At 42.7% G+C, this 12,954-nt stretch overlaps 2 protein-coding genes across 2 annotated transcripts; one reads left to right on the forward strand and one right to left on the reverse strand.

The window, feature by feature from the left end:
- Positions 1–3,018: 3,018 nt before the first annotated feature.
- On the forward strand, positions 3,019–4,632 carry ankrd34ba (ankyrin repeat domain 34Ba). The gene has a single exon (XM_026356305.1). It carries the CDS (start codon positions 3,034–3,036, stop codon positions 4,630–4,632), a length of 1,599 nt encoding a protein of 532 aa, XP_026212090.1. The 5' UTR covers positions 3,019–3,033.
- A 720-nt stretch (positions 4,633–5,352) lies between these two features.
- On the reverse strand, positions 5,353–11,910 carry oclna (occludin a). The gene is made up of 9 exons (XM_026356248.1): positions 11,798–11,910; positions 10,966–11,057; positions 9,739–10,390; positions 9,439–9,603; positions 8,008–8,138; positions 6,668–6,853; positions 6,202–6,373; positions 6,059–6,100; positions 5,353–5,979 (listed from the first exon to the last, which is right to left on the reverse strand). Exons 2-9 carry the CDS (start codon positions 11,016–11,018, stop codon positions 5,881–5,883), a joined length of 1,500 nt encoding a protein of 499 aa, XP_026212033.1. The 5' UTR covers positions 11,019–11,057; positions 11,798–11,910; the 3' UTR covers positions 5,353–5,880.
- Between the last annotated feature and the right edge of the window lie 1,044 nt (positions 11,911–12,954).

Here is a 12,954-nt window from a genome sequence, read left to right on the forward strand (position 1 = left end):
AATCAGCCAGTGAAACAAAGATCCTCCCTGAGCCTCTAACACAATAGAAAAGGTATGAGGTGGATGTGAAGTACATGCACAGCCTCTTATTCTCACACAGGTGCACACACACACACACACACTCCCACACACACAGACCCAGAATGAACAGTTCTTGCCGTCACTCAGCCTCCTTGATGGTTGTCATGGAGATGTCATTGATAAAACAACATCGTTTTCCTTTTGGCACGTAACTACAGAAAGTGATGTGAGGCTGTTTTATTAGGCAGGACGAATCAGACCTGCTGCGGAGCTGGGTTGCTATAGTGCTTCACCTTACTGAGCCTTTCCTGTTCTGCCTCTGTGTAACTCTCCCGAGCACTGCTGCTGCTGCAGTGATGGATTAACCATTTCCTGCCTGACAACAAGCTTATATCACTCTCTATTATCACATACTTTGTCAAAGGAGCAGGCACAGTCTGAATAACCTTGATTGCTGCAGTTACTGTCTCCCCTGATTTCCTCTCTCTCTCACACACACAAACACACACACTCCAACTCAGCACTGGCTGGTCACAGAGGACGTCAGTCGCAGATCAGCAACAGGGGAGTAAATGTCTGCAGGAGAGAACTAATCCTGACTCAAGCCTGGTAAGTTATGCAGACATACAGCAGGAAAGAACAAATTCTGCAGAGTTTACAACTTATTTTGTGATGTCTGTGAGGATGATGTTCAGCTTGGTGGGTGATGAAGATGTGACTTTGATCCCATTGACGATGCAGCATTTAATCGTTTCTGATGTATTTATGTGTCCTGACGTGAGCACCATAAACATGCATTGGTAATGAGCACACTGTAACACACACACACACACACACACACACACACACACAGCGATGAGTGCTGAGCTGAGGCTGTTCAGGTGAAGTGGACTTTTCTATTCTTGATCTGCTGGCAGGGTGGAAACCAAACACTGCAATGTGCTGCACATTATACAGTACACACTGTGTGTAGAGTACAGTACTGGAATCGTGATTGTTTTACTCATATTATTCTTGGAGAGGAACAGTTTGTGTTGCTGCTACTTCTTGCACAAATTATTTACTGCACAATATCTATATAATATAATATATATTATTATATATTACTACTTCCACTGGTTAAACTGGCCACCGTGAATGTTTCTACAAATTTAATTACAAATAAATCAAAGTGATATCAAAATATTTCAATGTGGACAGACATGACGGACCAATGGTAACGTTCACAGAGTCATGACACAAACAGACTAACAGCATGAAGCCTGTCGGTTCTGTAACAAGTGTTTTCATGAGACAAAGATTAAAAAACAAAGTGTGGAACTGGGAGCTCACCACCTCCACCTCATCTGTCACACATGGAGCAGGTGGTGTTTTGTCTCTGACTCGTGTGGCTGCCAGCGTTCAGCCATGACGTGACAGCTGTGCTGTGCTGAAGATTCATCCTGCAGCTACAGTGATCCTGATAAAGGGCTATTCCACCAATTTTCCCCGCCCATGAAAACAGCTTTATTAATATTAGTGGCAGATAAGGTGGACAGATTTTATGGCTCGTAGAAACAGGTCTGCAGCAGGAATCAAAATAGATCTAGATTCAAGTGGGAAACTAGTCAGAGAGTCTGTATCAAACAGGTGAGTGTGTCACACACGTAAGAAACAAAGTTCATTTGTGGATAATTACCGACAGTCGAGGAGCAAACGAAGCAGGTCATCCAGAGAGATGTTCATCCACAAGGCGAGTAAATGATAGCACGATTCAAAACTCAGAGAGAAGAAGCAAACGTCTGTCAGATGATTAAAATCAGTCCAAACTAGATTTACAAAGAATTCATCAACACCATGTCAACCAGTGAACTTTAAAACAGTCGAGCAAGGACTGAGTGCTGTCTGGAGGCTTTTATAGAGGCTGACAATGTGATGATGTAATGCAGGTGAGTGAGGGGGCGGAGCAAAGGTGGGCCAGGTTGGAAATGGAGGGAAAACAAAACAAAGGAAAGGGGAGGGGCCGAGTGACCAGACAAGCCAAAATGAGGAGAGGAGGATGAATGTGACCAGGCAGGAGTAAAAAAGCAGGAGAGGAAGACAAAGAGCAGGATCATGTGTATGAAGGGAGGTCAGAGGTGAACACAGTTCAAAGTTCAAAGATTTAAACTTAAAATTCAACCACGAGTCAGTCGCTCCGTATCTTCTGAGCTCAGCTCCGAGTCCTCTGGTTCCACTTCTGCTCAAACAGAACTAAATGGTGCGTTTGTTGGGGACTATTTTCTCTGGCGGATGAATTTGTATTCTGTGCTACAGTGAGTTTGAATTAGAGGCAGCAGCTCAGTGTTTGTGGGACTGGATCGTGTGACCTGTTTAAAATCCGACCAGACTTCACTGAGTACAACACGTAAAGCAGCAAATTGATTTATTATAATGTGGAAACTGGAACATTACTAACAGCAACACATCAACAAGGATCCACACAAACACACACAAAGTGAGTGTTGCTGTTTTGCATATGGCTGCAATGCAAATACAATGATCTTGTGCAACATACAGACTCATTTCTTACATTTATAGATGAAAAAGCTTCTGTTTCATGCAGGAAAATGTTGTGTTACTGTAACTAATGGACAGAAGCAGTCACTCTGCCTCTGCTGGTGCTGCAGCTGAGAAACAAATGAAAAGAAAGGAATTATTAATTTTTCTGTTTTATAATGATGAAGCAAAAAAAAAAAAAATCAAACCCGAGAGATGTGCAGCGTGTAATGTGATGAAAACAGTAACAGAAAGTCATGCAGAGGCAGTTTTACAGAAAAGAGCATGAACAGTCTGTGAAGAGTAAAGATGAAAATATGAAAAGGAAAAAGTCAAACAGCCAAATATAAAGTAAGAAATATGTAAATACTGATGTAATGTGTGTGGCATCAGAAGACACAGAGGTCGACTGGGGCTTGTCCATGAACTCATTGTCTTCTTTTAATCTCCAGACTCCTGCTGCATCACTAAAACCACCACCAGGGATTAGGAGGGATGGAAGGAGAAGGATGTAGTTCTGAGGTAGCGATGGACTCAGGAAACCCGTTACTAAGGGCAGTCTTCCTCCGCCGCCTGCGACTCACACGACTGCTCCTGGACGGAGGTGCTTACATCAACGAGAGCAACAGCCAAGGCCAGACCCCCCTGATGGTGGCCTGCAGGACCCAGCACGTCGACAGCCAGAGCGCCAGCCGGGTCAAGCTGGTCCAGTTTCTTCTGGAGAAAGGAGCAGACCCCAACATCCAGGACAAGGAAGGCCGCTCTGCACTGATGCACGCCTGCAGGGAGCAGGTCGGCACCGAGGTGGTGTCTCTGCTCCTGGGAAGCGGAGCGGACGTTAGTCTGGAGGACCAGTCGGGGATGTCGGCGTTGGTCTACGCAGTCATGGCCGGAGACTGGAAGGTCCTCAAGCTGTTGCTCGACACCTGCAAGGCCAAGGGGAAGGAGGTGATCATCATAACGGCGGACAAATTCCCATGTGGGAAACTACAAGCCAAGCAGTACCTCAGCATGGCTCCACTCAGTCCTGTGGATCAGACCGTGACATCAGCAGCTCCTGCATCTCCCTCTGAAATTCAGCTCATCACCTCCACTCAGTGCTCCTCCTCGTCCTTGTGCACCCCGAAACCCGTCTTCTCTTTTAAAGAAGCTCCGTCCTCCGGTGTGAACTCCCACCCTTGTTCCCCATCGCGGTTTCGAGGACTCAACCAAGCGGGCTCAGAGCAGCAGCCCCTACTGAGGCTGAACTCTGAGCCCTGGTTAAAGATCCCAGGTTCTCTGCTCACGCAGCAGCTCCATGCTTCTCTGTCTCCAGAAAACGACGTGACCCACGCTGAGGATCTGTCTTTTAGAGTTCCCAACCTGGACGACAGCCCACCCTCAACAAGCGACAGCTTCAAATGGTACGAAGCCAAACTGGAAAAGCACGAAGACGCAGGAACAGACGAAAAGACTGATCGTCCCAGAGGGGTCCAACAGAATATGTCCTTACCACGTCTCACCTCATCCCACTCTGCCTCCCACCCCAACCTCCACTCTGAAAACCTTGGAGCAGATTCAGCGCCCTCCTCCTGCTCCCTTTCTAGTGACAAAAACCTTCACAGCTTGGCCTCATCAAGCCTTCATAGCATCATTCAGAGGCGCAAGCTGGGCTCAGACATCTACAGCTCAGACCCCCAGCTTGCTGTAGACATCCACCATCTCCCTGAAGACTCCCCCCTGAAAGCACGAGAGCCCCCAGACGGCAGGAGGCTCGCCCCCTTACGTTGCTCCAGGGAGTCCCTGCTGACCTCCGGCCCAAGCAGGAGAGTGCTCTCTGGGTACGAGCGCAGAGGCTCTGGTGCCTTCTTGTTGGACCACAGCTCCCAGGCCAGGCCCAGATCTCTGCCCCCTCTGACCTTTAACTCCGCCAACACGCCCATCCTTAACGTGTACAACTTAGGCTCCGGTGCTGGAGGTGGTTCGTGTGAGAAAGAGTGTGGACTGAAGCACTTCATTCCCTCCGCACCACCTGGTCAACCCAAGGAGCAGACAAGGAGGATGCTGCTGAGGAGGCACTCGATGCAGACGGAACAGTTCAAAAGCACAGCGTGAAGTCAGCTGCAGATCATTTCATCAGTGTGTTTTAATGGAAAATGTGCTTTGTGACGCAGAATGTGTAGTGGAAACCAAAAATACCTACTTTAAATCTAACGACGTTAAATCAGAGGTTTAGTGTTAAAACTGTTCTCACCGTCATCTGCAGTTTTAAATACAGTGTGAATAATTATTGGTCATTTTGTCAGGTTCACTGATACAGTATTTATTATCATAAAAAGAACAATATCTACCAACCATGAACTAACAAAAAACTATGTTCGATCTAATAATCAATTTGCATAAAAATAATTACTAATTAACCCACAGATGCCAGTTTTTCCAGTTACTCAGTTGTAGGAGTCTGTGTGTTCAGTGTTCATGGTGAATGTTTAACTCCTCGGTGATGTTCACATATTTTACCCCCTGAGCGTAAACTTCGTGCTGGACTTAAAAGTTTTCAGTTAATCAACACGAGCCTCCCTCTGTTGGACATTTTCGTCTTCTCTGTATTTGTCGTTTCTGTTTTTCTACAGTAATAACTGTGCACACCATAACATGAATGATCCTTCACGTATCACGTTTGACAGTTTACTGTTGACATTATTCTGCAGACTTGAACAACAATTAAGCTCATGCGTTTCTGGCTGTGGAGTCGTTGTCTGCTGCTGCTTCAGCAGCTGCTCAGCGCTTCGTGTTTTGTGACTGCAGAAATAAGATGATCACTGTGCAACAAAAGAACTAAGAAAATGTTTAATAAGTGATTTTATTATAATAAAAATGTTTCACGAATCACTGTTAAAGTACATCACTATGCATTAAACATGCATAATCAGAATCAGAATAGTTCTGGCATCCATGAAGACAAACAACGAAACACACGAATGTGCTTTCACAGACTGTTAAAAACATGATTTCCCACATATTTACACGTTTATACAAAATGAGAATGGATTTTAAAAAGAGAATTAAAAGACAACAAAAAAGAAGCTTATTAAGAGCTATTAAAATGAAGAGGGATCATGTACCACATTAAATATGTAACAGGCAGGTGAAACAGAATACAAACAGCGGCAGAATACATGAAGGAGAATTCGTTTTCATGTTTCTAAATAAAAATAACCTTTGCCGTTTCACCCGTGATTCACTGAAGCAGACGCTTCTGTGTAGCTGGATCCTGTTCAGCCTCAAACATCCCCCAGTGGAGCAGAACCCGCCTGAATCCCTTCGGGCCCCATCATGGACACGCGTGCGCTCCTCAGCACATCAGGCCCTGCGGTCAAAATCACTCACCATCTTCTTGATGTGGTTCAGTTTGGCCTTCAGGTATTTACACCTGCGCTTCTTCATCAGATAGTCTGAAGCCTGTGGAGACAGTTGGAGGTCGGTGAGTAATGAGAAGTGATGAGATGTTTAAATAACCAGACTTAATGATCACATCTACCTTTTTAAGGTCCTTCAGCCTGTTGTACTCATCCAGAGCATCCTGTTCCAAAAGAAAATCATACATTTCAAAATAAAATGTCAACAAATCACTTCTTATGTATCAGACTGAATCAACAGGGCTGAAATCCTGTGAGCTCTTACAAGATACTGTGGGCTTCCCTCCTCCAGCTCATCCAGCTCTTTGTCGACCATGGACAGGTCCTTGTTGATGGCGTCCAGCTCTGCCTGCAGGCCTTTGTACTCCTGGTGCTCGCGGTCAAACTCGCGCTTGTAGTCGGAACGTTCCTGCTCATTTGCGATCGGAGGAAATTCACTGAAAACACAGAAAGAGGAGAGAGTTCAAATACTGATCCTACAAAGTCACACTTTGAGTTGGTCGAGTTAGAAAGCAGCTAAATCCTTTTACTCATGTACTGCTTGTGCTTCCTTTCGGGGTACTTATACTTCTTCCAACACTGCAAAACCTCCTGATAATATGAATTTGACTTCAGAGCAGGGTGTTTATTAGTAATGCAGTATCTGTAGTATTTCTACTGTAAGTAAAGGATCTGAATACGTCTTCCATTGCTGTGAATCAGACTCACAGTCTCTCTCACTTCCTTCCCACCTGTCAAAGTCGTCGTCGTCCAGCTCGTCTCCGGAGGAGTTGTAGTCTGTGTCGTAGTCGTTTCCGTCAGCGCGACGAGGCCGACCCGGGCGCTTCTTTTTGGGTTTTCCGACCGAGCTGGACACGTCCGAGTTGGGGCTGTAGGGATACCCGTTGTGCAAAGGCACATGCTCCTCCACTGCAGGTCTACACGACAAAGGACGATCAGTTGAATTATTAAACAGAACTAAACAACATGAAAATAGAGAAACTGGGTTTTCTGTGCTGCAGTTACTGTAAACGAGACTGAATCTTATTCATCATTTACAGCAGTGTCGAATGTCACCGCTCTTTAGGAGTGATGAGTAAACAGTTCAGCAGCGACTTCCTGTTTCACCTCATGCATTTCATAGTTTCAGTGTTAAAGAGAAAATGAGTCATGTAGCTGGATTTTAAAGGCGTCAGTGAATCACTAGTTTGTCACTGCTGCACTGATTCCAAGATGACTTTAGACAGTTTACATAAAATAAAGAGTGTCAATATACAGTACAACGAGATAAAATACATGTAGAAATACATTTTGAAAAGTATGGACAGGTGTGGGGTGGTGCTGGACCGTCAACAAACATATTTCAATAAAATATAACGAATTGAATTATTTAGTTACGGTAGCCTGTAGGTCCAAAACACAACAGCATTTCATAAAATGCGACACTTCAGTTTCTCAGTAGGAAGACGAACTGTTTGGACCGGATTAAGTCTGTTTACAGAAGTAAAGACTTACCGGTAGTTGTGGATTTGACATTATTGTGATATTATTTTTTAATCCTACGTTACTTTATAGTGTAAACAGCTATGATTTATATAGTAATGCTGATTTTGACTGACACTGTCCAATCAGGAGGAAACGGTGTCTCTACTTCTTCCAGAAAGTGAAATGTCACCGTGTTTTTCACACACAGTCCAGTTCCTTTGTTCTAAAAACACCCGCTTGCTGTTTCTTCAGGCCTTGTTAAACCGGTCTGTCCCATCGGTTTGTTTTAATTTCACAAACCTGGGAGCTTCGTTTCTTTTCCGTGTTCGCTGAGGGACTTTATTTTCCATCAACACACGACTTAATGACGAAGCAGGTTTAATACACAAACAGTGTACACTGAAAACCCAAATCTGGTTTAGTGGAACAAAGTAACTGAGTACATTTACTTAAGCGCTGTACTTGTAAACAGCCATGATGCCGACAGAACCCCCCCAACAACAAGACACTGAAGGTCCTTAGGATGTAGTAGGATTTGAACCTCACACTCACAACTTACTAATAAGAACCATCAACACAACAAGAGCACAAAAAAGGATCCACTCACTCTGGGGTGTAGCTGTACGGGGGTTTGTCGTAGGTGGAGCTTTCGTCATCCAGGTGACTCCTGGAGCTTCGCAGCTTCTCTGGGTAATCGGAGACTGGGATGGCTTCAGGGGAACTGGCCACATTGTTCACCTGCAAAAGAATATGTAGAAAGATCACAGGTTAGAATATGACTGCAGGAAAATTAAGGCTGAAAAGATGTTTTCACAGCTATTTAAGTGATATTTTGATGGTTCTAAGCAGTAAAACGACATATGTCCAGCTTTTCTTAGTAATTCAACAATAAATATTTTCTGTGTATTAAATGTTCTTCAGATTTGGACTGAAAAAGACCAAATATGTTAAATTATAACAGCAATTCTTCAGTATCCTCTCACATGTTATCAACCAAACCTTCAATGATTCATAGAAACAGTCTTAAATTCAATATCTATAAATGTCCTTTATAGGAAACACGGCTGCAGCTAAATAAAGACACAAACAATCAAGAGTAAAAAACCATCTGTGCTCTCAGTGTTGACTTTTTGTTGAGTAGCTTCCTCGAGCGAACACTTTGTCTCTGTACCAGCTCTGGTATGATGAGCCTGCACGGGCTTGTCCTCTGAAAATATGTGACATAATTGAGTTCCACCCTTCAAACACTGTTCTGAATCTGCTTCCTCGTCACGGCTCTGCAGTAAAAACACCTGCTGGAGTGTGGTCACATCAAATGTGAGACAAACTTGTGAAAACAGCTTCAGAAAGCGCGATTCCTCGTTTTCTGCACACTGTGAATTTTAAAAGCTTCAAATGCTGCTGACGTTATGTCGAGCTGCTGTTTGTTCTGTTTTCCTTCCTTATGATGTGTCACACTAGGCCTGAAACCACCATGGGTGGACAGACCACACCTTGAAACCGAGCACAGGTAGGAGCTCACTGCTCCACGCTTTCCCTCCCCCGCTGACAAACAGGTGACTGCCCCCAAACTGGTTGTTCCACTTCAGCTGATACTCAAAACACTGCAGCAGGATGAGATACGGTGTCTTCTAACTTTACTTTGACGACAGGGTCGGAGCTGAAACGAATGATTTGATGGTGAATCAACGAGTGAATCGACATAAAATCAACTGATCGAGTGAATCTGTTGATTTATTTTGGATCCTTTTGTCTGGAAAATGCTGTTTATCCTCACAACAAGACGAATTTAAACGTATAAAATAGTTTCTGAACTGACCAGTCAGTCAATTCACCACTGGAAAAAGTCCTTTAAAGAATTTCCTCCTCCAGCTTTAGACAAAACCACTGGTTGTGTATTTCTTTTTTATTTCAAGGTCAAGATTCTTCTCACATTTCACTGAACAGTGAATTTAATTAAAAGTGGAGTTTTTAAATGTGTCTGATAAACTAAATATTGTTTTAAAATAGAACATGTCTCCTGACAGCCGTCACTCACCCATTCCTCCACGCCCTGAGGCGGCGCCTCCTCGATGACCTTCACTTTCTTCCACAGAACGTTGCTCTTGCCGTAGTTTTGAATTTTCTTGCGAGTCTTCAAGGCGAAGACGAGCATGACGATCAGAGCGGCGGCGACCAGGAAGCCCAGCACGCCGGCGACAGCCTGAAACGAGAGATGATGAACTGGGTCACAAGCAGAACTAAACTAAACTAAACTAAACTAAACTAAACTAAACTAAACTAAACTAAACTAAACTAACACACACAAGAAAGAATTCAATTCAAAACGTGTGCTCACCTCTTGTGGTTCCAGCACACAGTAGTGGTACAGGTACTGATTGACTAACATCCCTGTCTGTGGACCCTGGTACGGGGCGCACAGGCCCTGGATCTGCATGGCGTACATGGAGTTGTTAGACTGAGCCATGGGGTTCACGGCCATCAGGTACACGATGGCAGCTATCAGCATTAGCGGAGCCAGGATGGCACAGATGATCAGCACTGCCAGGTAGAACCTCCTGCTCTCCGACAGGCTCTGGTGGGAGACGATGATGATGAAGACGGCCAGGCAGGTGATGAAGATGATTCCTGCCATTGCAATGATGAAACCTTTGGCTGATCGAGGGTCATTGTAGTTTCCACCAACGGATCCGTAGATGCCTCCAGCCCCGTATCCACTACCTCCAAAGCTGCCGTAGCCTCCTCCATATCCCCCGTAGCTCCCGTAGCCCCCGTAGCTGCTCCCGTAGCTGCCCCCGACGCCATAGCTACCCAGGGCGCCCTGAACGTCCCAAGCGAGCGTGGAGGCAACACAAGCGAATATGGCCACGCACATCACGATGACCAAAATGGCCATGATTTTAATGATGCCTGGTGGAGACGACCAGCGGTAGAAATGCTGGAACTCGTCATCTGCGTAGTAAGAGTAGGCCTTCTGGGAGGGAGGGGGGCTGCAGAGACGAGAGGTGAGAGGTGAGAGACGAGAGACGAGAGACGAGAGCAAGTTCATGTGAACTGTGTGAGATCATTGAAATGTGCAGTAAACACAAGATTAAAGCATCTAATATTCAGAACAGCTGTATTTCCTCTATCGTGTGATATGATCCTCTGTATTCTATCATCATCATCATCATCATCCATCATCATCCATCATCATCTCAAAGTCCCATTTGAATCTAATGAGTCTTTAAAATCAAGCTGCTCGCACTGGATCAGTGAAATTCACACTTCAACAATCGGTGCAGTCACATGAACTAAGAATCATTCAGAGGAGCAACTGGAAACCTGAATCTTTAAATCTGTGAACTCTGAACTTTTTAACATCACAAACCTTCAAAACATCTCCTGGAAAGTTCTGAATGCACACAGACGCTTTTCAAAGTAGAATAAACCCTTTTCTTTTCTAAACTTTAAATAAAGGCGACATTTAATGATATTTTACTTCCCACACTGAAGCTTCTCCCTTTACAGATTAAAAATCATGAACAGCTCTCAGCTTAATAAACGTCCATCAAGTCAAACTCACTACTCGTGGTCGGGCTCGTAGGGAGGTGGACTCCCTTGAGGCCTGGAGGACATGACGGCTTGAAGCACTGGGTGCTGCGCTGTGAGAAGAATCTGTAAAAAGACAACAGAGGATTTTTTTTAATGGATGATTTTAAACTAACAAATGTAAAAAAACGATGTTTTTATCTGAACATTAAGACGTGTTGTTTACTAAACTACTTCAAGAAGCTTGAACAACAGATTATTTGGCATTAAACTATTCGTTCCACTTTTCTTTTGTTATATTTAATTTTCTTGTTTTTCCTATTTAAGAGCTGATAAACAAGTCAAATTCAGTTCAGGGCAACTTCCTAAAACATACGAATTATTTTTTAAAAGATAAATCGTTATAAATACAACTGAAACCAAACCTCAGGTGAAATATGAAATATGAGGATTATTGCTGATTGTTAATCTGTCAATTAACAAACTGAACACCTGCAGATTATTTCACTCCACTTTGAAACAACATAAAACACCTGTAACAGTCATTTTAACCACTGGAAGATCCGGATCATGTTGGATCAGGTTGGATCAGGTTGGATCAGTCTGTCTGCTCCTGGTTTTTATCTCCAAACTATTTTATAATTTAACATTTTACAGATGTAAATCCACACATTTCCTTTCATTATTCCCAGTTTAGAGCTGTTTCCTTCCCTCCGCAGCAGAGATGCTGCTTCAGAGTTGTTGTTGTTGTTGAATTGTTTAAACAGCTCGTTTCTCAGTTTGCTGTAACTAAAGTTTTTATAGATTTAAGCCACAAAATCAAAGTTTCAGCTTCTAACGCTTCAGATTCAAGTCGCCACACTCACCTGTCGCCTGTGATCCTCTCACTTGAGACGTTTCGACTGAAACTGCTGCAGCTGATAAGAAAAACAAGTCAGGACACACCTAGACCAGGTGGGCGGTCCCTCACCGAGGCCACGCCCCTGCACAGGTGTCACGTAACCTAAAACAAGACCGGAAATGAGTCCGTGAGTCGGTGTTCATTTAATGTGGCTTCATTAGGGTCAAAGGTGAATTTACAGGTGAATTTACCTTCAACCCAATTTATACAACATTAATAGAGAAAATACAGGTGCGCAGACGCAGTTTATCAGATTCTGTGTCTCTGGAAAAGAATTAAAATGTAGATTTAGTTAAATTAAATCAACATGTGGACTTCACAGAGAATTAATTGGTTTTAATTTAACTCTACTAAGAAGTAGAAGCCAAAAAAATCTAGGAAATTAAAATAAAAATACAACAAAGAAGGAAAAACATAAATACATGTTTACATCAATATTTATTTTGCACCTATGTTGATATTTTACTAGCTTGTTTTATTTTAAACTTTATTTAAATATTTTTTAATTTATGTTTTTTTTTATTATCTTGAAGTAAAATTGATTTTATATAAAGTAAATATAATAAAAACTAATGATAGGTTATAAAATCAAGATAAAACAATTCAGGAATTAAAATTAAAAATTAAAATATAATACATAATATAAATGAACAGCATAATACACACATTAATGTAACCTCACCCTTATTTTTATACACAGGACAATAAAATAAATAGAAAAGATATAAAACACCCAAAAGGTTTTTAGAGGCTTTTTAGAAAGTGAACTCTAGATAATTAAAATAACTTTTTTTAAATCTCATAATTACTTTATCAACTTTTTTTCTTACTCCATTTTAACTATTTAACCAAGAATATTATTTATGTATTTAATATTTTTCTTGTCCGTCACATTAAAGAGGCTGAAACAGGACACTCACCACAGCTGCTGCAGATCAACACAGTCAGTGACTCATTAATCAACTAGTTTAGTTTCTACTGTTCAGTTTTATTTAGCGGATTTTATTTCCTGGGTTTTTTTCTTTTAACATTTTACCAGTAAAAAGTTACTGAAAATGCAAACAGAGGCAGTTTACTAGTAAAACTAAATGTCTTGTTGCTGATGAATCATGAAACATAGAC

Source organism: Anabas testudineus, chromosome 12 (assembly GCF_900324465.2).
Source record: "Anabas testudineus chromosome 12, fAnaTes1.2, whole genome shotgun sequence".
Classification (NCBI taxonomy): Eukaryota; Metazoa; Chordata; class Actinopteri; order Anabantiformes; family Anabantidae; genus Anabas; species Anabas testudineus.

Excerpts from the sequence above, each read along its gene's own strand:
- ankrd34ba (XM_026356305.1), top strand. The coding sequence starts at position 3,034 with ATGGAAGGAGAAGGATGTAGTTCTGAGGTAGCGATGGACTCAGGAAAC.
- oclna (XM_026356248.1), bottom strand. The coding sequence starts at position 11,018 with ATGTCCTCCAGGCCTCAAGGGAGTCCACCTCCCTACGAGCCCGACCAC. Across the intron at positions 6,854-8,007 it reads CCGTACAGCTACACCCCAGA|ACCTGCAGTGGAGGAGCATG; the intron begins GTGAGTGGATCC and ends TTTGTCGTGTAG. Across the intron at positions 5,980-6,058 it reads GGCTGAAGGACCTTAAAAAG|GCTTCAGACTATCTGATGAA; the intron begins GTAGATGTGATC and ends CTGTCTCCACAG.